The sequence below is a fragment of the Desmodus rotundus genome, chromosome 1 (genome assembly GCF_022682495.2).
Source record: "Desmodus rotundus isolate HL8 chromosome 1, HLdesRot8A.1, whole genome shotgun sequence".
Lineage (NCBI taxonomy): Eukaryota > Metazoa > Chordata > Mammalia > Chiroptera > Phyllostomidae > Desmodus > Desmodus rotundus.
Genome location: NC_071387.1, coordinates 1,038,902 through 1,060,827, shown reverse-complemented (window position 1 = coordinate 1,060,827; position 21,926 = coordinate 1,038,902). Strand labels below are relative to the sequence as shown.

The window sequence follows — 21,926 nt, the reverse complement described above, 5'->3', positions numbered from 1 at the left end:
GCCAGGACCCACCACACATCGCTCTTGGCCTCTCTTCCCGCTGGGTGGCCCGGTCACCCAGGGGCAGTGCTCACTCTTCCCCAGCAGCCTCCACACTGGGCCCAGTGCGTGCCCTGCTGACCGTGCGTTGTGACGCTTCCTTCCACTCGGAAGGTTCCAGAGCAAGCACCCTAATCCCAGGCCGCCCTGCCGACTCCCCTCTTTCCCAGAGGTCCAACACTCTCCCTTACTCCTTCTGGAAAGGCCAGGTCCGCTGCTCTCATGCCCAGCCAGCAGCAGGCCAAGGCCAAGTCCAAGGAGAGAGGCAAGAACGACTGGTTCTTTTAGAAGGTATTGTTTTGGATAACTTTTGTTTCAACCATTAAAAATACAAAACATCCCCCAAAACTCACAAAAAGCTCTCCCTCCCTCCTGGGCCACCCGCCCTTCTGCTCTTCGGGCCCTGGCCTCCCGCCCCCATGAGCAGCCAGGGCCAGCACGTCCTGTTCTTCCGTCCTCCTCGCTCCACCGCCTGTCTGGACTGGCCCTCCCTGGCCAGCCTCCACCCTGTGACCTCCCACCTCTGCTCTCGTGGGTCCCCCTGCAGCCAAGCACAGGGGGCTCGGCAGCACCTGTCTGAGCCCCCGAAAGCCGGGGAGGTGGGGGGAGGACCCTTCACTGGCGGTGGGTGTGTAGAAGCTGAAATCTACATTCCTGCCCCGGGGCTGGTTGGCTCTCGGGGGCTCTGTTGCCCCAAGAGCAGGAGAGATTTAGAAGGTGGCAGAGGGACAAGCCATTTGTCCTGCCAGGGCTCTCTGGGGGGAAGCAGGCTGCGGAAGCACCCCCACCACCCCCACGAGGGAGATGAACCTGCAGGTGAAGGTGGACAAAAGTAAACCTCCCTCGGGGACCCAGAAAGCCTCAGGCCTTGAACTTGGGTCAGGATGTCTCTGGCACACATTTGGACCGCAGCCTGGGCCATGGAAATGGCCGATTTCTCTGCGTCATGAGCTGGGAGCCTTGCGTGGAACGAAGCGGCGAAGGACCTCTGAGTCACCGAAGACAATGACGATTGTAGAACGGAGTGTCTGGACAACCCACCAAAAATCATGCAGCTCGGAAAGAAGGGAAAACATCAGAAAGCCCCCGTGGCAGTAAACTCCAGACCCAACTGCCCAGCAGGGACAGGAGGGGCGTGAGGACCGAACAGGGCCCGAAAGGGGCCCCAGGAGAAGCTCCTGAGCGGGGCGGGCAGAACAGCGCCAGGGGGCCAGGCGGGGCTTCAGGAAGGTACCCTGCAGGGGTGGGGGTCAGAAGCAAACCTCCCGCACCCCCCCCCACAACGCACCCGCGCGAGAGCCCACTGCACTCCTGTGACCGGCGCCTGCAAACTCGGGGTGCCTTCTGCCCCCAAACCGCCTCTGCCGCCCAGGAGTGGAGGAGGCTCCGCGACCCCAGCTCTGCCACTGGGTGGAGAAACCCGAGCGAGAGTACGGACCGACACCCCCGGCGGGGGTGGAGGACACACTGACACCGCTGTAGCGGGAGCCAGGCCTTTGAAAGCCTAGGGGCAGAAATGAGCAAAAGTGGGAGAAAATGCCACCGGGGCCGGTTGCTCAGGAAACAGGTGTGCGATTGCGGCTCTGGCGGTAAAAATGCATCAGAGTCCCCAGGCCCATGACACTGTTTCCAGGGGAGAAGCAAGCCGGTGGCATGCTCCCAGCACGAACAGAAAGCAGCAAGGCCCTGGAAACAGCTGCCTGCTGGCGGCTCGGACAGGGACAGCCGAGTCACCCACCGCCACGTGTGGCTCGGGACAAAGGGCCTGGAAACCACAACGGACCTGTCATTCCACATCTCCATACCGTTGGCGGTGGAAAAACGGCACCAGGTGTCAGACCCTGCTTCAGCCACCTCGGTACTTGAGTTCTGGCTAAGCAAGAATCCAGAGCCCTGGCTGGTGTGGCTCAGGGCACTGCGTGCAGGCCTGTGAACCAAAGGGTTGTGGGTTCAATTCCCAGTCGGGGCACATGCCTGGGTTGAGGGCCAGGTCCCCAGTAGGGGGCATGTGAGAGGCAACCACACATTGATGTTTCTCTCCCTCTCTTTCTCCCTTCCCCTTTCTCCGAAAATAAATAGATAAGGTATTTTTGTTTAAAAAAAGAAATGACAAGAGGCGGGGAATGACCTTAGGGACAGAAGGAAAAACATTTCATCAACAGAAAGTACTGTGCTGACTTTCGAGCAAATATTTGAAGCTCTAAATGAAATGGGTCAATTTACAGGACAATTTAGTTTGTCAAAATTTACCGTTAGAGACAGACAGATACCAGACACACACACTGTACACAGATGGCAGATGAGGGGAAGCGGATGATAGGCGAGAGATGACCGATGATGGAGGCTGGGGGGAAGGTGGATGGATGGACGGATGGACAGAAGGATGAATGGCGGAGGGACGGGTGGATGGACGGATAGGTGGACAGGTGGCTGGCTGGTTGGATGCATGGACGGATGGACAGAGAATAGAGACGATGGACCACAGACAGCGGCAGAGATGCGCAGGAGCAGGCGGGCCCGGGGAGGGCACAGCTCGGACCAGCAGCTTTCTTAAAGCCAGGCGCACTCTGGGTCTTCTCGGGGCCCTTCTCACGGAACCCTCTGCTCGACCGCAGGCTGTCTCTCCCTCTCGTCATGCGTCTGGGACCCTCTGTGGGGACATCGCTGATGACTCCTCGTGGAGGCCCTGGGTTCCCTCACCACCCCCGAGCAGCGCTGACTACAGCCGTGGGCATGCCCCTGAGAATTCCTTTGGAAGCCTCGCCCCTTGTGTGTATTTGGGGTCAGGGCCTTCAGGGGGGCGAGGAGGTTAAGTGAGGTCATAGGGTGTAGCCCTGCAGAAGAGGGGACACCTCAGAGACCACTGGGGACTCAGCGGGAGCCTGCCGGCTACAAGCCAAGAGGGTCCTCAGCAGACACCCACCTGGCAGGCACCCTGACCGCGGATGTGCCGCCTCCAGACCGGGAGCGGGAAGTCCCTGATGCCCAGCCCCGCCGCTTGTGTGCCCGACCGTTAGGCAGCCGGGCACACAAGCCAGACGTCTGTCTGGCAGGTTCCTTGGCCGCACGGACCTGCAGGACCCCCCCGTGCCTCCTGAGTGCCTGACCAGTCAGAGCTCAGCCTCCAGACGGAGGTGTGGGTCTCTTGGGGTCTTGGTTCAGGTTTGTTAGGGCCAGTCCCGGGCAGACTGGACCCTCGGGGCGGTCCTTCCTCCCAAGGGCACCTCCGGCTGGGCAGGCGCTCCCTGCCCCAGTCTGGTGACCTCCAGCCACTCCATCCTGCCTCAACCGTGAGCCTCAGGTCACCTGCCCGGGGCCAGGGCACCCTCTCTGCCCAGCAGCGCCGGCCCCATGGGTGGACGAGAAGGGGGCCATGGAGCCGGTCACGGTGACAGAGTGCGTGACGGGGACCCAGGCCCTGTGTCAGGCTGGGCTGACCGTGGGCACCAAGGATGGAGGGTAGGAGATGGTAGGAAACAATGCCCGGGAGACTTCAGCTGGGGCAACAGAGAGCTTCCCCGGCATAACGAGAATGTGGGCGGGAGGGAGGCGGGACCTTCTATCCGCCACACCTGAACCAGGAGCTCAGCTCAGGGGACCCAGCCAGGGAGGCCTCAGCTCCAGGGGGCAGGAAGAGGCTTAGTCAGGAGGGTGCCCATAGGCGGCCGACCTGGGGGCTCCGAGTGTGGCGGGGCTGGGCGGGGCCCTCGAGGGAGAAGGGGAGGGCAGGAGCTGCCATACTGCCCCTGAGCCTGGTGGTCCTGCCTCGGCCACTCCAGGCAGAGGTCCCGCCAGGGCGGGCAACCAACACCATTCACACTCAGGGGCCAGGGTGTCATTTCTGGGGCAGTCACACACAGCACACCCCCCCGCCCACCCCGCCCCCCAGGAAAGACTCTGGCAGTGGCTGTGCTAACGGGTTTATTGGAAGCTGGTGCAGTCGCCCCTCCCTCCCTGGGCAGGGGACAGGAGGGGCGCGTGGGCGGGGCTCCCCGTATCCAGGCCTGGGACTGGCTCCTAGATCAGCTCCTAGACACAGAAGGGCGGGGGGGAGGGGGGGGGCTCAGGAGCTTGGTGGGCCCCGGGGGCCAGGGCCACGGTCGGGACGGGCGTCCTAGCTGCTGTGTGGCTTTGCCCACAGCACCACCCCGTGTCTCTGCCTGCAAAGCGGGGGGAGGCCCCCACCTCTGGGGCTATGTCAGACAGAGGGGTCGACAGGTGACAGCAGCTTGGCACCTGTGGGACGGGGGGCCGAGACGGTGCCCGCAGGGCCCCACCCGGGAGGGGTAGGAGCAGGCAGAGCCCCCAGCAGCCCCTCACGCCCTGCTACATGGAAGGGGGCCCCAGGGCCCAGCCCCCTATGCCCAGTCCAGGCCCGTCCCTGCACCCCAGCCTCCAGGGTCCCCTCCTGGTGGCCGGTGGTCACCACCCTGGAGGCCCAGGACCTAAAGGCACCGGGACTCCCATCAGGCTGGGGCTTAGGGGGGCTCGTTGAAGGCTCACCTGCTTCAGGAGCTTGGCGCACTGCCCTGTGGGACGGGGGGCAGCGTGAGGGGCTGCAGGAATGGGGTGTGGCCCCACCAGTGGGCACAAAGCGGGCAGGTAAGGGCCTTGCCCCTCAGGTGGCCCCCACAGCTCAGCCTGCTGACTGGGCCCTGGCTCTGACACCCACGAGGAGAGCCCGCCCCCCTCAGACTCCAGACCCCTGTTTCCATGTGTGGTGGGGAGGAGAGGTGGGCGCAGCCCCAGTGGGGCAGCTCATCGGCTGCAGCAAGTTCACGCAGGTCACTGTGGATAACAGGAAGTGTGAGACAGGAGGTGGAGCTGGGGGTCTCCACTGGCTTGGGGGGGTTGGCTTGGGGAGACCCTGGTCCCTGGTTCTGGAACTCACGGTCCAATCTGAGCAGGTGCATCTCCCATGGCGTGAACCCGTACTCCCCGGCCACCTCCTGTAGGCGTCGCAAGGCTTCCTCGTTGTGGTCCAGGCTCCGGCCTGGGATGGGGGGGGGGGGTGTCGGGGGGTGGGCAGCTGGCCAGCCAGGGGTGCAGGATGTAGCAGGGCCCGCTCCTGTAACCCCCCCAGCCCGTGGAGTTCTTTGCTCTCTCCTGCCCCCGGTCAGAGCTGGGGTCTCCCTGCTCTGGGGGCAGGGCTGAGGCACAGGTTAGCAGCACCCCTACCCCGCCCCGGCCCCGCCTGGGCTCACTGTAGAGTTTCAGGACCCTGTGGCTCCTCCCACCCCGGTGCTGGACGACGTCCATGATGGCGTAGGTCTTGTAGTCCGTGTCCACCACCAACACCTCCTTCTCTTCTGGGGGACGAGCAGGCACAGGGCTCTGGGGCTCCAGCAGGGCCACTGGGTCCCTGCTGCGCCCCCACTGCCCCCCCAGATGCGTTCCCTCAGAGCTCAGCCCTGCTCAAACACACACACATGTGTACACAGACCTGTGTACACATGTCCACACATGTGAGCACACATGCACACCCCAGAGGTTTGGACCTCCCTGACGGCACCGCTGACAAGGACAAGAACATGCCGAATGAGACATTTTCTGGGCACCGCAGAGGGGAGGGAACACTGCCCTCCCAGAGAGACCCAAGGGCTAAGGCCGGAGGTGGGGCCGGGTGGCAGCCGAGGGGCAGCCGAGGGGCTCCCAGGCTCTGGGCCCTGAGCGGCACCCGAGGGCTCTGGCCCGGGGTGACCAGGAGCACCCGCTGAGGCTAGTCGCCGCGGGAGGGCACAAGGTTGTCCCCTCCCACAAACTCAGTGCCTGGTGGGGCTGAGCAGGACTGTGAGTGGCAGGACAAAGGGCCCCCGCTGGATCAGCAGGCAGGGAGGCTGTGACCAGAAGACCCCGCCGTTGGGACCATCGGGACTGCGGCGGGGCCAAGCGGTTGTCAGGAACACGGCCTCGGGCAGCTCCTTACCGGACTTTTTGGGAAGCTTGAACTTCCCCGGGGCGTCCCCCTTCAAGGCCAGACTCTTGTCCTTCACACAGCGGTTTTCACTGCAGAGCACAGAGCCCTGCAGCCAGCTGCCCCCGCACCAAGCCCCCCACTCTGGACAGGGGGCCGCCCTGACACCACCAAGAGCCCCTGGGCAGCAGGACCCCTGCCCAGTGCTCTGTGTCCTGCTGGGCAGAAGGAAAGTACCCTCTGGGGGCTGACCAGCCCCGCTTCTCCCCACCCCTACAGTGTCCAAGCCATGTGTGGGGACCCAGTGGACGTTGTGTGCCCACAGAGGGTCCCCAGCCCACACCACACACCCCACCAGAGCCCAGGGTGCAGGGGAGGGCAGCCAAGCAGTGGTGCCTGGTCCAGGCTCCATGTGGAGGCCCTGACGCCTGGGGGGAGAGGTCCCAGGGCCAAGGTCAGAGGTCACCTCATGAACTGTCTTAGGCGCGAGTGAGGGCCCTCCACCCCGGGGACTTCTGCTCTGCTCTTCCGGCCCCTGGTCTGGAAAGTTTGCCCTCCTCGTCCTCTGCTCAAACCCCCCATCCTGGAAGGGCGAACTGCATGCCCAGGCAGGGAGGAGCCCCGCCGGTCCTCCCCACCTCACTCACTCTTCATACGCGGTGGTCAGGGCCAGGTGGCCCTCCTCCAGCTCCACCAGCACTGCCCCCATCTTCCTCAGCTCTGGGGCTAAGGTCTGGGGCTTGGAGGCAAAGGCAATCTCGTACCAGAAGCCGGAAAACTGGAAGGACAAGGAGCTGCTGCATGCACACGCATGCAGGATCGGGGCTACCCCTCCCCCCCATGTGGGACAGCAGCCTGGAAAGTTTGGGGCCACCCCACAGTGCGGAACTGGCAGGGGTTCCAGAGCGAGCAGTCCCGGAGGACTCCCAGAGCACCGGGGCTGCAGGTCCCCTACAGCCGGCGCCCTGAGCTCTCCACCTTGACAAAGTCAAAGTCCTTCAGCACCGAGGAGTCCTGTCTGCCGGCCGCCAGTGCCACACAGAGCGCCAGCAGGGCTGTGAGCCCGGCGACCTTCATGTCAGGTGGCTGGGCGGCTGGACCAGCTCCTGAAAACACTGGAGCCACAGCCCTGGGGCCTGGCCCCGGGCTTATATCCTTCCCCGCAGGCCCTCGGGACAAGCACAGGCTGGCTTCATTAAGCAGGGGGACAGCACAGGGCAGACCGGCCAGCAGCCGCCCACCTGCCAGGCCAGAGGGGGAGCCGCCCCATTGGGTGGGGGCGTGTGCCGACAGCCCTCACAAGGTGACTGCCCAGCCAGACCCCAGCACCCCCTTCACAGTCAGCCCTGGGGCTCTCGGACTGTGCGTCCGTGGCTGCGGGCAGTGCTGGGCTCCGGGATGAGAGAACAGGACAGGACAGGACAGGACAGGACGGCCATGACCTGCGGGAATGTCCTGACTGGGGAACGGCTCTCCCAGGTGAGCAAGTCGGGAAGGTGTGCAGGGCTGGGCACCGCGCCAGGGCCCCCAGCTGCCGAACACGCCCTGCACGGGGAGCCCTTGGCTTCCTCGAGGGGAGCCCCCCTGCGTGGCCAGCACAGGCCCCTGTTCCATGGTCCCACATCCCCCCTCGAACCCTAGACATGCCCGGGACAGGGGCCCAGGCACCCGAGACCTGCCAGCTGGGCAGGCTCAGTGGGTGAGATGGAGGATGCGGGTTCACGCCAGCCCCAGGCTGTGGGCGGTGAGGAGCCTCTGGGATGTCCTGCTGACTGGCCACCTGAGCCCTTCGAGCGCCCAGAGGTCTCCAAAGGACCAGTGAGCAGCGCCCAGCCGACCCAGCCGGGAGAGCAAAGGTGCCCACCCGGCCCTCTGGCCCTGAACCACACAACTGTCCCCCAGGTCGGAGGGAGCCCCTCTCACAGGGGAAGAGCTGGAGCATGTCACACCAGCCCAAGGTCACCCAGCAGGGGGCGGCCGAATGATCCCAGCGGCTGTCACTGCCCTCAGCCCCCAGGTCCCTGGTCTCCACCCAGCAGGCACAAGACAGGGCGAGGCTTCCCAGCACCCTGCAGACGGTGTCCAAACCCTGAGGGGACAGACACAGACAGAGGTGGGGCTGCGGTGGGCGGGGGTGGAAGATGGGAATAAAAAACGCAAAAGTGACTCAGGGTCGTCACTCCAAGGGGAGCTGCGTGCTCAGCCCCAACAGGTGCAGTGACAGTCTGTCCTACCAGCCCTGGTGCGTGCACCCCCCTCCGGGCATGGCCACCGAGGCCAGGCCCCTGAGCCCAGGACACCATAGTGGCTGGTGGCTGGGCTGGGGCAGGTGGAGATGGGCCGGCTGCCCCCATGGCCCCCAGGCCCCCAGCCTGGACATACTGCTCGGTTTTCCCTGCCGCCCCACCCGATCGGTCCCTACAGCCTTAGTGACTTGATCCTAAAACTTGTGTCTTTAAATGACATCTGATGGGGCAGTGGACCACACTCTGCTTCCTGCACCGTCCACCTGGGCTCTGAGAGGTCTGCTTTTGTCCCTCAAGCAGGAGGTGGGATTCTGATGCCCAGGACCACCAGGTGCCTGCAGCCCCTTCCTGGCAGGTTGGCCCCTGTGGAGACAGTTAGGGAAGCCACAGAGCCTGCACAGGGACCCGATGCCTCCGCAGTCACCGGGACATCTGAGCTGTGGGGTCAACTGAACTGCCACTGACGAGTCCTCCGGGCCTCAAGGTGCACGGCCTGCTGGGGACCCACTCACCAGGGCTCCAGGGGGCAGGACGAGGCTTAGTCAGGAGGTGCCCGTGGGCGGCCCACCTGGGGGCTCCGAGTGTGGCGGGGCTGGGCGGGGCCCTCGAGGGAGAAGGGGAGGGCAGGAGCTGCCATACTGCCCCTGAGCCTGGTGGTCCTGCCTCGGCCCCTCCAAGCAGAGGTCCCGCCAGGGCGGGCAGCTGACACCATTCACACTCGGCGGCCAGGGTGTCATTTCTGGGGCAGTCACACACAGCACACCCCCCCCGCCCCCCCCGCCCCCCAGGAAAGACTCTGGCAGTGGCTGTGCTAACGGGTTTATTGGAAGCTGGTGCAGTCGCCCCTCCCTCCCTGGGCAGGGGACAGGAGGGGCGCGTGGGCGGGGCTCCCCGTATCCAGGCCTGGGACTGGCTCCTAGATCAGCTCCTAGACACAGAAGGGCGGGGGGGAGGGGGGGGGCTCAGGAGCTTGGTGGGCCCCGGGGGCCAGGGCCACGGTCGGGACGGGCGTCCTAGCTGCTGTGTGGCTTTGCCCACAGCACCACCCCGTGTCTCTGCCTGCAAAGCGGGGGGAGGCCCCCACCTCTGGGGCTATGTCAGACAGAGGGGTCGACAGGTGACAGCAGCTTGGCACCTGTGGGACGGGGGGCCGAGACGGTGCCCGCAGGGCCCCACCCGGGAGGGGTAGGAGCAGGCAGAGCCCCCAGCAGCCCCTCACGCCCTGCTACATGGAAGGGGGCCCCAGGGCCCAGCCCCCTATGCCCAGTCCAGGCCCGTCCCTGCACCCCAGCCTCCAGGGTCCCCGCCTGGTGGCCGGTGGTCACCACCCTGGAGTCCCAGGACCTAGAGGCACCGGGACTCCCATCAGGCTGGGGCTTAGGGGGGCTCGTTGAAGGCTCACCTGCTTCAGGAGCTTGGCGCACTGCCCTGTGGGACGGGGGGCAGCGTGAGGGGCTGCGGGAATGGGGCCCGGCCCCCACCCGCAGAGTTCCCAGCCTACACCCCATCCCAAAGGCCTGGGGCTCACCGTGCCGGGCCACCAGGTACAGCCCGGTGTCTGCCGTCAGCTCCCGGAACTTCCAGAGGCCTGGCTCGTAGTCGTCCTCCAGGCTGCGAGCTGTGGGCGGCGCAGCAGGAGCTGAGTGGGGACGGAGAGCGCGCCCAGCAGCGGGCAGCAGGGGCAGCAAGGACAGCAGCTCCCCTCCCGCCCGGCAGCTTACTGAAGTACTTGAGCACGTGGACATCCTCTCCCCGCCAGGCGACGGACAGCCGCAGGATGGCGTAGCGCTCGTAGTCTGTGTCGATCACACGGATTTCCCGGTGGCCTGGGAGCAAGCGGGGCGGGCGGACAGTGCGGACCAGCAGCCCAAGGGGCCAGACTTGATCCTCTGCCCCCAACACCGCTCGACCCACCCGTGACACCAGGACTGGAGGACTGAAGCAGCCCTTGAAGGGCAGTGGGTTTGTGGGTGAGAGAGTCCCAGACACGTAGGGGAGTATGGGGAACAGCGTGGGGAGCAGCGTGGGGAGCGGCGTGGGGAGCGGCCAGGCCAAGTGTCGCTGGCGTGCAGGGCCCGGGGGACATAACCACAGCAACAGGGCAACGGTTCTTACCAGGAAAAACAAACTTCCCCGAAACGTCTACTTCTGAGCCCACTATGTTCTCTGTCTCACAGCTCCCCGAGCTGAAAGGCAGTGAAGGGCGCGTTGGGGAGACGCCAGGCTGCGTTCCCCTGCAGGGCACAGTCGGGGTGGCAGGGGGAGCGCATCTTCAGGAAGGTGCAGCGGGTGCGGAGGGCAGGGTGCAAGGCGGGACCCCGCCAGCCTCAGCCAGTGGCTGTGGAACCTCCAGAGGGCCACCCACCCTTAAGCCCATTTTCTTTTCTTACAAATCGACAGGATGTTATCAAAACTCTATGCTTCTATTTGAGGGGGGCGGTTATAGTTCTAGGAGCCTGGGGTCTGGTCTCGGAGCAGGGGTGAATGTCTTGGGTGGGAGACGCAGGGAGGGCTGGTCCACCTGAGTGACAACATGGTCCAAACCCCATGGCCACCGCTGGGGCCAGGCACCTGGCCACACACCTGCTCCTGCCCCAGCTCTGGGGAGCCAGCTGTACCTGCGGTACGCAGCCTTCACGGTCAGCTCGGCCTCACTCAAGGTCAGGAACAGGGCCTCCAGCCTCTTGGGGGTCATCAGTGCCAGGTGTTGTTTCGAGGCCACACCAACTTCCCGCCAGAACCCTGCAATCTGGAGAGAGGAGACAGAGCCACTAGTCTCTGGGCTACGGGATGCACAGCCCCCACCCCAGGACCCCCCAGGCAGGGAGCGGGCCAGTTCCGAAAGGACAGCAGACAGCGGGGCAGCCGCAAGGCAGGATGGCAGAGCCACAGACGGGTGTCCTTCTGCAAGGCCGCTGCTGGTGCTGGACAGCAATGCCAGCAGGGAAAGCCACTGCCCACTCAGGCCTGTCTGTAGTCCCCCGGGTCAACGGCCTCTGCGGGTATCTGTCCCTGGGGAGGGACATCAGAGGGCAGTGGTGGTGAGGGCCCAGGAGAGGGGGCTGCAGAGGGCTGGCCAACTCCATCCAGCCCCATGGAAGCGGCACCGCTCCACCCGCCAGGCGGAGGGAGCTCTGCCTGCAGACAGCCACTGGCTTCCATCGACCCTCTTGGAGAGGGATCATTTTTGCAACAGAAAAGAGGGTGCGTCCCCAGCTGTCATCTCCGAGCCTGCTGATGGTCTCCTGGCCATGCTGCCGACGCAGACCCAGCCGAGAAGGAGCCAGGCACGGAAGCATGGAGCTGGGAGCCAAACCCCAGCCACCTTCCCCGTCAGGACAGGCTCCTCCGGTTCCCACAGGGTGCGGGGCCACTGACCCGGGAGCACAAAGTGGCCACACTGAGCCCCAGACCCCGGAGCCCGCAGAGGACCAGCAGCCTGCAGAGGCAGTGGGCTCTGCACGCCCAGCCCGGGCGCTGGCCTCCCGAGGACAGGAGAGGGAGGAGGGCTGAGCTCAGACCCTTAGCCCCCTGCCCTCGGCAGGGGGCTGACCCGCATGGGTCCTGGGCCCCCGAGGGAGCTGCTGGGGGTTGGAGAGACCGGGGACCAGAGTAGCTGGACACTCGAGCCCCTCCTCACTCAACCTTCCAAAGACAAGGGAGAGAAGCCACCACCTTCGGCAGGTCCAAGCTCTGCACGGCCGCCTCCACCTGCAGCAGGACGACGCCCAGGACGGCACTCAGCAGCCTGGCCTCCATTGTGGGTGAGCCGCCTGCGCCCCCAGCGCCGAGGTCTATATCCCAGGGACGGCCAATGTGGCGCAATCACCCGTGAACGTCATCGGGCCGACTGGGCCACACACAGGTCAGAGACACTCACTATCTCTGGACAAGGGCCACCCAGGCCCTGTGACGCCCACGCCATGGTGTGTGGCTGGGCTGGACTGGAGCAGCATGGGGAAGAGGGGGGCAGGGCACAGGGGCTCACCTGGAGCCTGAGAGCAGGAGGACACCCCCACCCTCCAGGGCAACAGGGGACCCTGTGGCCCACCCGCACAGGGCAGACGGGATGGATGATGCCCCAGACCAGGCCCCACGGGCTTGGAGTGCCCGGCGTGCACCCCGGCACCTGCCCACGGACACACGGGTCCAGGCCCTTTCCAAGGAGTCTTGGCACAATCGCCCTGAGGGCTGGTATGGTGCCGCCTGAGAGCCCTCCATGGGGGGAGTGAGTGGGGGGCTCCTCTGCCTGGGGGGTCTCCACAGAGGATGTTTCCTGCAGAGGGAGCACCTCTGAGCCTCGCGAGGGGGGTGCACAGGAGACAGAGGTGGGGTCCAGCGGGCAGAGGGGCCTCTGCGGGAACCAGGGACCTGCCAGCCGTTCTTCTCCTCCCTGTGCCTGTGTCATCTGCTCCCCGGGCCAGGCCCTGCGGAGCATCCTCCCCGCTCCTGCAGGCCCCACAGTGCATGGTGAGGTGGGACCCCAGCTGGAAGGCCACTTCAGAGGCCCAGCCCTGCCCACACGCCAAGGCCAGTGAGCACACAGCCGGCGTAGGGAACTCAGCCCAACCCACGCCTCGGGCCTCTGCCACCCACCCCAGACCCAGGGCCGGACGATACAGAAGTCAGGGTGAAGAGGGACTCTGGCTTTCTGGGCACCAGCCCTGGCCTCTCCAGCCACGGGGTCCAGCTACTCTGCCTCAGTTTCCCCATGTGCTCACAGCAGCTCCTGCCCAGACAGACATCTCTTGCCCTCGGTGCCAGAAGTGGGGAGGCAGCCAGCCCTGGAGTGGCTCAGGCTAAGCGGATGTCCCACTCTCCTGGGGACAGGCCCCCTGGGGTCCTCGGTGTGGGGCTACCTCCAACACTGACCATCAGGTTGGGTTCAGGGGCTCAAGTCAGGATGGGGTAGCCAGAGCCAGCTGGCACACTGGAGACCAAGGGGGACCACCCCAAGGGTAGGCCCAGAAGGGGATCCCGGGCTGAGGCCCAGGCAGACCCCCTCCCTGGGCTGATAAGCCAGGGCCCCTGGAATGAGCTGGGCCAGGCAGCAGAGGGGAGACAGGAAGTGCGGGGGCCACACGCCGTCTCTGGATGACCGAGGGCAGGATGAGGGCAGACATCCTCAGGGCCAAGGGCTTCTGGCTCCGGCTCTGCTGGGGCTGCAGGGCCCGTGATCAGCGAAGCAGGGCCTCCAGCGCCTTCCTGCCCCGCCCCACGCCCACCCTTTGAAGTGCAGCCCAACGTAACCTGGCCGCTCATTGCTCATGGGGGGAGGACCGCTGGCACAGAGTCAGGGAGGAGAAGGGTGGCCTTGTGGGCCCCGGGAGGGCTCTCCTGCCCCCCATCCCATTGAGGGTCAGCGTGGAGCCCATGCCCTGGAGCCTGACCCCTGGGCCTGGACCCCAAACTGGCCTCTGCTGGGCAAGCCGCTGACCTCCATGCGCCTCAGTTCCCAGATCTGCGAAACAAGGAACACGGCAGGTGCGCTGCGTGCATGTCCAGCAGCCCACCGCGGGCCAGGCCAGGGGCCAGGGCCGTCACCGCGACCCTCATCCAGGCCTCACCCTGGAGGGTTGCAAGCGTGCCCCAGGTACTGGGCACGCCGGCGGTGGGAGGGAGACCCAAAGCCTCCAGCTCCTGCAGCAGGGGGCTTTGCACACCCAGCAGAGCCCCCACAGTAGGGCCGACCCCACGGGGTGCCCCAGGTTCCCACAGGTGCTGGGAACCCCTAGGGGTCAAGTAGAGGTGCTGGGCACTGCCTGGGGTAGGCCCACAGGTGCCAAGCTCAGCTGGAGCCTCCTGCCCCTCAGCCAGGGGGAGCCCAGCAGCCAGAGACCCTTCACGCCCACCTCCCTGCCTTAGTCTCCCCGAAACCCAGGGTCAAGATGGGGCCCACCCAGCTCTCCCTGAGGGCCTTTCCAAAGAGGTGAGGAGCCCGGAGCCTGTAGAATGTTTATTGCATGAAAGAAGGAGACCCAGGGAGACGCCCTGTGGGGGGTGGGTGTCGGCAGGCAGGGGTGGGGGAGGCCTGCAGAAAAGGCCGGGCGGAGCATCCGGGCGACTTGAGGAGGCGAGGGCTGCTGCTCCAGTCTGCCCTGCACAAATGGGAAAGGCATGGTCACCGAGCCCACCCACTCACTCCACAACCCCTCCGCTGCCTGCACACACAGCAGGGTGCCACCCTCCGCCCCCCACCCCCCCGTCACCCACCCCTGCAAGCAAGGCCCGTGGAAGCTACGCTGCCACCTAGACTGCCACAAATGTGGAGACACACCCACCACTGCTCCCCTGGAGCACCCAGGGTCCCCCCAGCACCCAGTGCCTGGCTCCCTGGCTGGCGATGAGGGAGGACCTGGCGGGGAAGGAGGCCCCAGAAAGGCTGGGAAGCACAGCCGAAGCCCACAGAGCAGCCTCGGAGGCAGAGGCGGTGGCCCCGCAGGAGGCACTTGATCCCACCTGCTGCTTTTTCTGAAGAGAACCCAGGGTGGGGCACAGAGCAGGAAGTGGGACTCGCACCCTCTACAGGTGGAACCTTCTGGAATGGTGTCATTTGGCGCAATTCTTTAACCCATCTCCTCCCGCCCAATAATGTTTCTGGGATAGCCACACGTGACACCACAGGCGTCAGACGCTGAACGGGTAAAGCAGCCCTGTGTATACACCCCCAGCGCCCCTGGGTCAGCAGCCAGGACAGCCAGGGAGAGCAGATGATGTGAGGGACATGGGGAACCCCTACCGAGGGGCAATGTGGAGCCCCCACCGTCACTGCTGGAGAGGTCCAAGGGTCGCCTCCCGAGGCTGGTGACCGTCACGTCATACCCATTACTTACTGGTTTATTTAGGTTCCCTACTTCTTCATGAAGAACTTGCATAAGGGGCCTGATGGTTCCCTGGTGTCTACTTTGGGGGAAGGTGTCCCCAAGAGCCCACCTGCCTGTGTCCCAGGGGCTCTGGGGACCCGACCCGGTGATGGCAGAGAATGAGAAAGTGGTGGTTCCTGCTTCATGGGACCCTCAGGGAGAGGATGAGGACACGGCCATCCCAAGACAGGGCCCTGTGCCCGGGGCAGAGCAAGGGCCCAGGGGACACAGTGCACTGGGTTGGGTAGTCCGCCCAGCACTCAAGTCTGTCTGGAACTCTGAACCTGATCTTGTCTGGAAATAGCATCCTTCTGGTGCGATTATTTTAGGGATACACAACAACACCCCCCTGGAGGGAGGATGGGCCCCACCTCTGGTGACGGCTGTTCTTACAGGAAGAAGGGAACCTGGACAGGACACAGAGAGGGAGGATGGCTCTGTGACATTGGATGTAGAGACAGGAGTGACATGTCTACCGGCCGGGGGGCACCAGGACGGCTGGCCCCGCCAGGAGCAGGGGGAGGCAGGGGTGCCTCCCAGAGCCCCAGCAGGAACCAGCCTGGCCCACACCTTGACTGCGGACCTGTGGCCTCCAGAACGGAGAGGGCAATGTCTCTTGTTTTAGGCTACCCAGTTTGTGGTCATTTGTTATAGCAGACCTAGGCAATCAGTGGAGGCTTCCTGGAAGAGGTGATGTGTAAGCTGAGACCTGAAGCACACAAGCCAGGTGGAGCAAGGCAGAGTGGATTTGGTGGGGAGGGGAATCTTTGGTGAGAGAGCAGGGGGCCTGGTTGGGGTGGTGGGAAGCCCACGCAGACCCTGTAGGGGGGAGGGAGGCGGTGCCCTGTCCCCACCTGGGAAGGGTCAAAGTGAGTGTCCGGAGGGGTCAGGGCGCCTCCTTGCCCCTTGAGGAGCACTTGTCGTCTGTGGGGGAAGGAAGTGAGTCCTTGAGAGGCTGAGCTGGTGGGACTGCCCACCACTTCCTGCAGCCCCAACCCCTTGGTGTCATGGGGCCCGGTCCAACCACCCGCCTAGGGTGGGGCCGAAAGACTCTGCGTCCTGGCCCCCCCAAAACCTCTCCCTTGTGTGTTGGGGGAAGAAGAGGCTGTGCTGGCCCAGCCTCTGGCTTGTGCGTTGGGGAATGTGGAAGGAGGGCCGGGGGGGGGGGGCTTGGCAGGGGCACCTGACTTGGGCAGCATGACCATCATGTCGTCCTGGAGCCCCACCGTCGGGTAGAAGTCCTGGAAGGCCCTCAGGGCACGGGGGATCACTTCCGCGGTCCGGCCTGGGACAGAGCAGGACCCCTGTGGACCCCGTGGCTCGCACAGCGGGGCACAAAGAGAGGTGGGTGTCTCCCTGCCTCACTTCCTTGGGAGGGCGGACAGCAGGTCTGCCCTGCAGGGCCAGGCAGGTTGCACTCGAGAGTGTCCGAGGCTGAGGGACCCGTGGGGGACGGAATCGGCCCAGAGAGACGCCCTTCGCTAACTCACACAAGGGTGTCCAGGAGGTTGGTGACCCAGCTGTCCCCCCTCCCGGCCATGTTCCCTGGGCCACACCCCACCAGAAGATCTCTTCTGGCAGCCCCCAAGGCCACCGTCCCGCCCTCACCCCGGCGGCCTCTCCACCCTGAAGAGCTCCACTCGGCCTAGCCCCTGGAAGTTGAAGCCACATAGGAGGCTCTCAGCCCTGGTTCTCGGTCTCAGGCAGCCGGGGAAGATGGGTCCCCACCCTCAGGGTGTCAGAGGGCTGCCTGAGTGTCCAGCCGGCAGGGGCCCCTCCAGTCAAGCCCTGCCCTTCCACAATGTGCGGAGGCCCGCCGCCCCCACCACAGTGCCACCTGATCCTTGCCGGGCCCAGACCCGGGAGTGGGAGACCAGGGGGCAAAGGAGGACCTGGGGAAGGTCCCGAAGGGGAGGGACCAGGGGAGGAGGGAAGGCTGGGGCGGGCCTCACTGTACAGCTGCACCATGGTGCTGAGCACACCCTCCAGCTCCTTGTAGATGTAGAGCACGGCGAAGGAGTGGTAGTCGGTGTCCACGACCCGCACGTCCAGGAAGCCCAGAGCTGCAGGGGGGCGGGTAGTAGCCACAGCACCCAGGCCCCGCCTCCACTTCCAGGGGAGGAAGGGGAGGGGCAGGAGGGGGCAGTGGAGGAGGGACCCTGGGTTAAAGGACAGTCACCCCCGGGGAGAATCGGCCTCAGGTGCCTCGGAAGGGGGTGTGGCAGGACCTACCTGGGACCCGGAAGTGCCCCTCAGAGCCCACCTTCAGGTACTCCACATCCATCTGGTAGCAGCCCTCAGCCCTGGGGGTGAGCAGCCCACTCGCTCTCCGTTCCTGCCCAGGCTCACCCGCCCTGCCAGCCGCACCTGTGCGTGGCGCTCACCTGGGGACCTCCATGTGGACGCTTAGGTTGCCTCCCGCCGTGGCCGTGACAGTGGCAGAGGACATCAGCAGGTGGTCCTTCTTTTCCTCGAAGACCTTGCAGTCGGAGACCATGGAGACCAGGTACCAGAGGCCTGAGAACTGTGAGACCACTTGGTGACCCTCAGGCTCAGGGACCCAGGGGCACAGCACCCGTCGACAACCCAGAGCCACGACTCATCTGAAGCCACAGGGCCGGGCCTCCGGAGGGTCTGCCTCTTGGGTCTGAGACCGGGGTGGACAAGCACCCTCTTCTGAACTTACCTGGGACAGGTCACATCACCACTGTGAGCCTCGGTACGGCACCAGGAGGCGGGTCCATAATCCACCCCCCCCCCCCCCCCCCCCCCCCGCACACAGGGCAGTTTCCCGGGTACAGGGAGAGCCAGTGTAAAGGGGTGGCAGGCCCGAGGCCCAGCAGGTGGGGGAAGCTGTCACTGTTCCCCCATTGCTGCGGCTCCCAGCAGGGACTCAGCCCCCCAGCCCTGCCATAGCCCAGCATGGAGGCCTCCGGTACCTTCTTGGCCTCAAAATCTGGCTGCACCAGGACATCAGCACAAGCCGCAGACACCCAGAGCAGCGCCAGGGCCCGGCCCAGCAGGATGGGCTTCATCCCCACACCTGTCTTTGGCTGCTGGCACCGTAGGTAGGCCCCAGCAGGCTCCACTTTATAGGCCGGCCCGCAGCTAGGCTGGCCAGACCGGCAGGCGAGGGAGCGGGAGGTGTCGGGGCCCCGGAAACCCCGTCCCTCCTTTGTCCATTGTTCGGCTCAATCGCTGCAGTGTCCCCGCCAGCTCTGGGGTCACTTCCTGGAGAGCTCCACAAAGCTGGGCTCTCACCTGACTCCCCGCACTGAGGGTTTGCCCCCTAACCTGCCAGGCAGTCCTGGGGGCCCAACCTGAGATCACCGTGGCCTGTAGGGACCTGGACCCTTCATGCCTCGATCCACCTTCAGTCTGGCTGGGGCTGGGGGCCCGTGGCCCGTGGCCCGAGGCATGCTGCTGGGAAGCAGTCAGGCTCAGCTGTGCTCTGGCCATCGGGCCCCCGCTCAGGAACTGGGGCCCCCACAGTCCTCACTCCCTCTCCTCCACTCCCAGCAGTGGGGTCACCACTGGCCAGGCCTCTGGGCCTCATCTGGGGTAGAGCCTGTGCGGGGGCAGCTGTGACAGAGGTGACATCAGAGGCCTGGGTGTCCCTCACTCAAGACCCTGGTGCCCCCATGCAGCCACCAGCTGGGCCTCCAGCAAGTAGGTCTGGGAGGTGGGGCTGAGACATCGCTCAGGGTAGATTATGGTCTCAAAACCACCTTATCTCCAGTTGCATAAGTATTCCAGCGCGGGGGGGGGGTGGGGGGGGGGGCGGGGGGCATCACCAGGGAGGCTGGGGCTCGAGCTGCCAAGGCCTCTGCTGGTGACGTCGCATCTTGTGTCCACCGTGCCAGGAGCAGACATGGCCTTGGGGCGTGCCCCCCAGATGCCTCAGGTGAGGGGCAGGATCCCTGCGGAGGGCCAGGATGACCAGGGCTGGAGTGGAAGTGCGTAGGGGGCGGGAGGAAGACCCTCGTCCCAGCCTGAGGAAGGGGCTGAACCCAGGCGTCTGCTTGCCGCCTCCACGGGGTTTCAGGTGGCGCCAGCTCACCACCAGGTCCCAGGGTCACCGGATGGAAGGCGGGCACATCTTCCCATGAAAATATTTACAAAACACACGTCTGATAAAGGACTCGGATCCAAAAGTCTGCAAAGAATTCTCAAGACTCAAAAATAAAAACAAACCACCCAATTAACAAGGGGAAAGTGATTTAAAAAGACATTTCAGCCCTGGCTGGCGTGCTTAGAGGGTTGAGTGCCGGCCTGAGAACCAGTAGGTCGCTGGTTCGATTCCCGGTTGTGGGCCAGGTCCCCAGCTGGGGGCGGGCGGTGAGAGGCAACTAATCGATGTTTCTCTCCCTCTCTTTCTCCCTCTCTTCCCCTCTCTCAAAAGAAATAAGAAAACTACAAAACTGAAGTAAAATCTTTCCCCAATGCCTCCCCCTGGGAGGAGGGCAGGGTGGCCTGAAGGAGCATCAGTCCTCGGAGTCACAAGCCTCTGTTTCCCAACACAGTCTGTCCTGTGAGGCGGCCGGCGGAGGGTTGGCTCGCTGCCTGCGGAGCAGCCCAGCACCAAGGAACAGACCAGAGTCCCACCAGGTAAGTACGCTGCTCACTCAGCCTTTACTGAATGCAGGTGCACTCAAGGTAGAACGTCCACATGCACTGAAACCCTCCTCACACTCTGACAACCTAGGGGGACTGTCACACACACAGCAATCAATGGGGGTAACGAACCGAGGCCAGAGTCTCAACCATCAGCCTGGGAGACGGCGCGGAGCACAGCCTCCGGCGGCCGATGCCAAGGGAGAGGAGCGTGGCGTGGAGCAGCAGCCTGGTGTGTGGAGCTCGGCTGTCTCAGCAGTGGCCTGGAGCCAGCCTCAGTCATACCCTTGAGGGCCGTGTACTCCACCCCTCTGGGTCTCTTGATAAGTGTCTGGGGACCCCTGATGGTGAGTGGGGAACTTCTTGGTGGGCTTATCCTGGGGTGCGCCCCTCTACACACACATCTGTTCAGGTCCTGAGTGTGCAGATACCTTGAACACTCCACCTGCCAGGCACGACTTAGGTAGTTTCCTCCTTGAACGAAAGTGTCACAGCTGGCTGGCAGACATCTTGCTTGACGTGAGTGACGCCATTTTGTTCTCTATACTTTATCCTATCTTGGCTGGACCAATGCCATTTTATTGGTCCTGCTCTCCACCACCCAGCTACAAGTCCAGAATGCCAGGGACAGGGTGGAGGCAGGGATGGGGAAAGACACACTATGGACTTCACGGCACAGGGCTACTGGCAAGAAAGCAAAGCTTCAGTCCTTCCTTGGGTCAACAAGGACCAAGGGGCACAGGACACAGTTCTCCTGCTCATCTTGGAGCCCAATATCTTTCCAGTCATTTCCCAATGGCGAGGTACATGCAGGTCCCTCCCACCACCCCTACACACCCACATACTTGTGCACACACAGGCACACTCACACAGTCTGCAAGGTGGAGGGGCCCCTCCTGAAGCCGGGTTCCCAGTCCCCCACACAGGGCCTGCACAGGAAGAAACACCCAGGAAAGCAAGAGCCCCACCAAGTCACAGGGCTCCAATGGAGCGTTAGGACAGAGAAGCGAGATAACCTCTGGACCCCATCTCATCCATGTGTGGGGCCCCCAGCAGCACGCCCCTGCAGAACTTGCTAAAGTACCCAGAGCTGAGATGTTGGGAGAGACCTGCAGCCCCTCAGTGTTGGGGGCTGGGAGCCCAGACAGGGGGCCTTGTGATGGGAGGCAGGCAGGGCAGAGTCCAGCTCGGGCACTGAGCTGCTGCCCTGTATCTCTCCAGGAAGAAAGGCAGGGGCTGCAGCTTTCCAGGTAAGGACATTCCCAGACCACGGAGTGCATTCCTCACCCTGCAACCCCAAGTCCTGGGACCCCCTGTAGGATGGGCTCAGAACAGGAGAGCAGGAGGACCCTGGGGCCCAAGAAGGCCCTGCAGGGGGGGCGCACTCCCACCTGCCACTAGCGCCACCTCAGGGCCAAACTGACTTGTGGTTTCCAGGGGCCCACGCAGCCCCCCCCCATTACGGCCAGCACAGTGACATGGTCCCAATTCTGGAGAGGGTCACAGAGTCAGAGGGTGGCCAGAGGCCCCCAAAGGAGCCTAAACAGGCAGGGGTATGGCGATAGGGTGGGCTTTGAGGGTGTAGACGCTGGGAGTGCCCCAGGGGTGGGTTATGGAAAGGAGGGGAAAAAGAGAAAAGCACCCGTATCTTCTGCCCGGAAGAGAAGGTGCTAAGGTCGCTCCCCTGTGAGCCTCCTGGGGGTGCACCCACACACACCCTGGTCCCTCCTGTCCCCTCCCCATTTTGTTTTCCTGATCTCTCTTCCGGATCTGTTCCCCTGTCTGGTCTATGAGGGCAGGGGCTCTGCCTCCTCCGTGGGACTCCCCAGCTCCTACTGGCGGTAAGTACGGGTTTATAGTATTTTGGGGATTAATTTGCTAAATATTCTTTCCATACATAGCTTCATCGTGATTGTTTTCAAGAGACTCAATCTCTTCGTCAAACCCCATCCCAACAAATAATACTATCAATCATCATTCTGCCTCTGCGAGCGTGGCAGTGCGACGAAGGGACCAACTCCTGGCCACGGGTCACGGACGGGCCCACCACTCGCAGCCCGACGTCTGAGAGACCGGCTGCCCGACGCGTCAGGCTCCGCCCGGGCACGCCCCCGTCACCGCCCCGCCCCGCCCCACGGTTCTTGCGCAGGCCCCGCCCACTAGGCCGGACTCTGCGCCACTCCGACTGCCCCGCCCCGCCCACCCGCTTGCCCGTGCGCTTATCGTCCCTTCAGGCCCCGCCCCCCCCCC

At 64.4% G+C, this 21,926-nt stretch overlaps 3 protein-coding genes and 1 long non-coding RNA gene across 4 annotated transcripts; 1 reads left to right on the top strand and 3 right to left on the bottom strand.

Moving 5' to 3' along the window:
* Positions 1-4,448: 4,448 nt before the first annotated feature.
* LOC128779675 (epididymal-specific lipocalin-5) lies at positions 4,449-6,779 on the bottom strand. Its single transcript, XM_053915298.1, has 5 exons — positions 6,601-6,779; positions 5,966-6,045; positions 5,244-5,348; positions 4,931-5,032; positions 4,449-4,827 (listed from the first exon to the last, which is right to left on the bottom strand). The coding sequence occupies exons 1-5, from the start codon at positions 6,660-6,662 to the stop codon at positions 4,730-4,732; spliced, it is 447 nt and encodes a 148-aa protein (XP_053771273.1). The 5' UTR covers positions 6,663-6,779; the 3' UTR covers positions 4,449-4,729.
* A 2,265-nt stretch (positions 6,780-9,044) lies between these two features.
* On the bottom strand, positions 9,045-12,316 carry LOC128780265 (epididymal-specific lipocalin-8). Its single transcript, XM_053918884.1, has 7 exons — positions 11,875-12,316; positions 10,818-10,948; positions 10,315-10,385; positions 9,921-10,025; positions 9,728-9,817; positions 9,602-9,627; positions 9,045-9,127 (listed from the first exon to the last, which is right to left on the bottom strand). The coding sequence occupies exons 1-7, from the start codon at positions 11,956-11,958 to the stop codon at positions 9,116-9,118; spliced, it is 519 nt and encodes a 172-aa protein (XP_053774859.1). The 5' UTR covers positions 11,959-12,316; the 3' UTR covers positions 9,045-9,115.
* A 1,826-nt stretch (positions 12,317-14,142) lies between these two features.
* Positions 14,143-18,143, bottom strand: LOC112306412 (lipocalin-15). The gene is made up of 7 exons (XM_024562354.3): positions 18,002-18,143; positions 17,447-17,586; positions 17,295-17,365; positions 17,015-17,125; positions 16,246-16,347; positions 15,917-15,986; positions 14,143-14,297 (listed from the first exon to the last, which is right to left on the bottom strand). The coding sequence occupies exons 1-6, from the start codon at positions 18,095-18,097 to the stop codon at positions 15,949-15,951; spliced, it is 558 nt and encodes a 185-aa protein (XP_024418122.1). The 5' UTR covers positions 18,098-18,143; the 3' UTR covers positions 14,143-14,297; positions 15,917-15,948.
* A 1,169-nt stretch (positions 18,144-19,312) lies between these two features.
* Positions 19,313-20,018, top strand: LOC123479944 (uncharacterized). Its single transcript, XR_008426198.2, has 3 exons — positions 19,313-19,344; positions 19,465-19,670; positions 19,768-20,018. It is a non-coding gene; the product is annotated as an uncharacterized lncRNA (long non-coding RNA).
* The last annotated feature ends 1,908 nt before the right edge of the window (positions 20,019-21,926 follow it).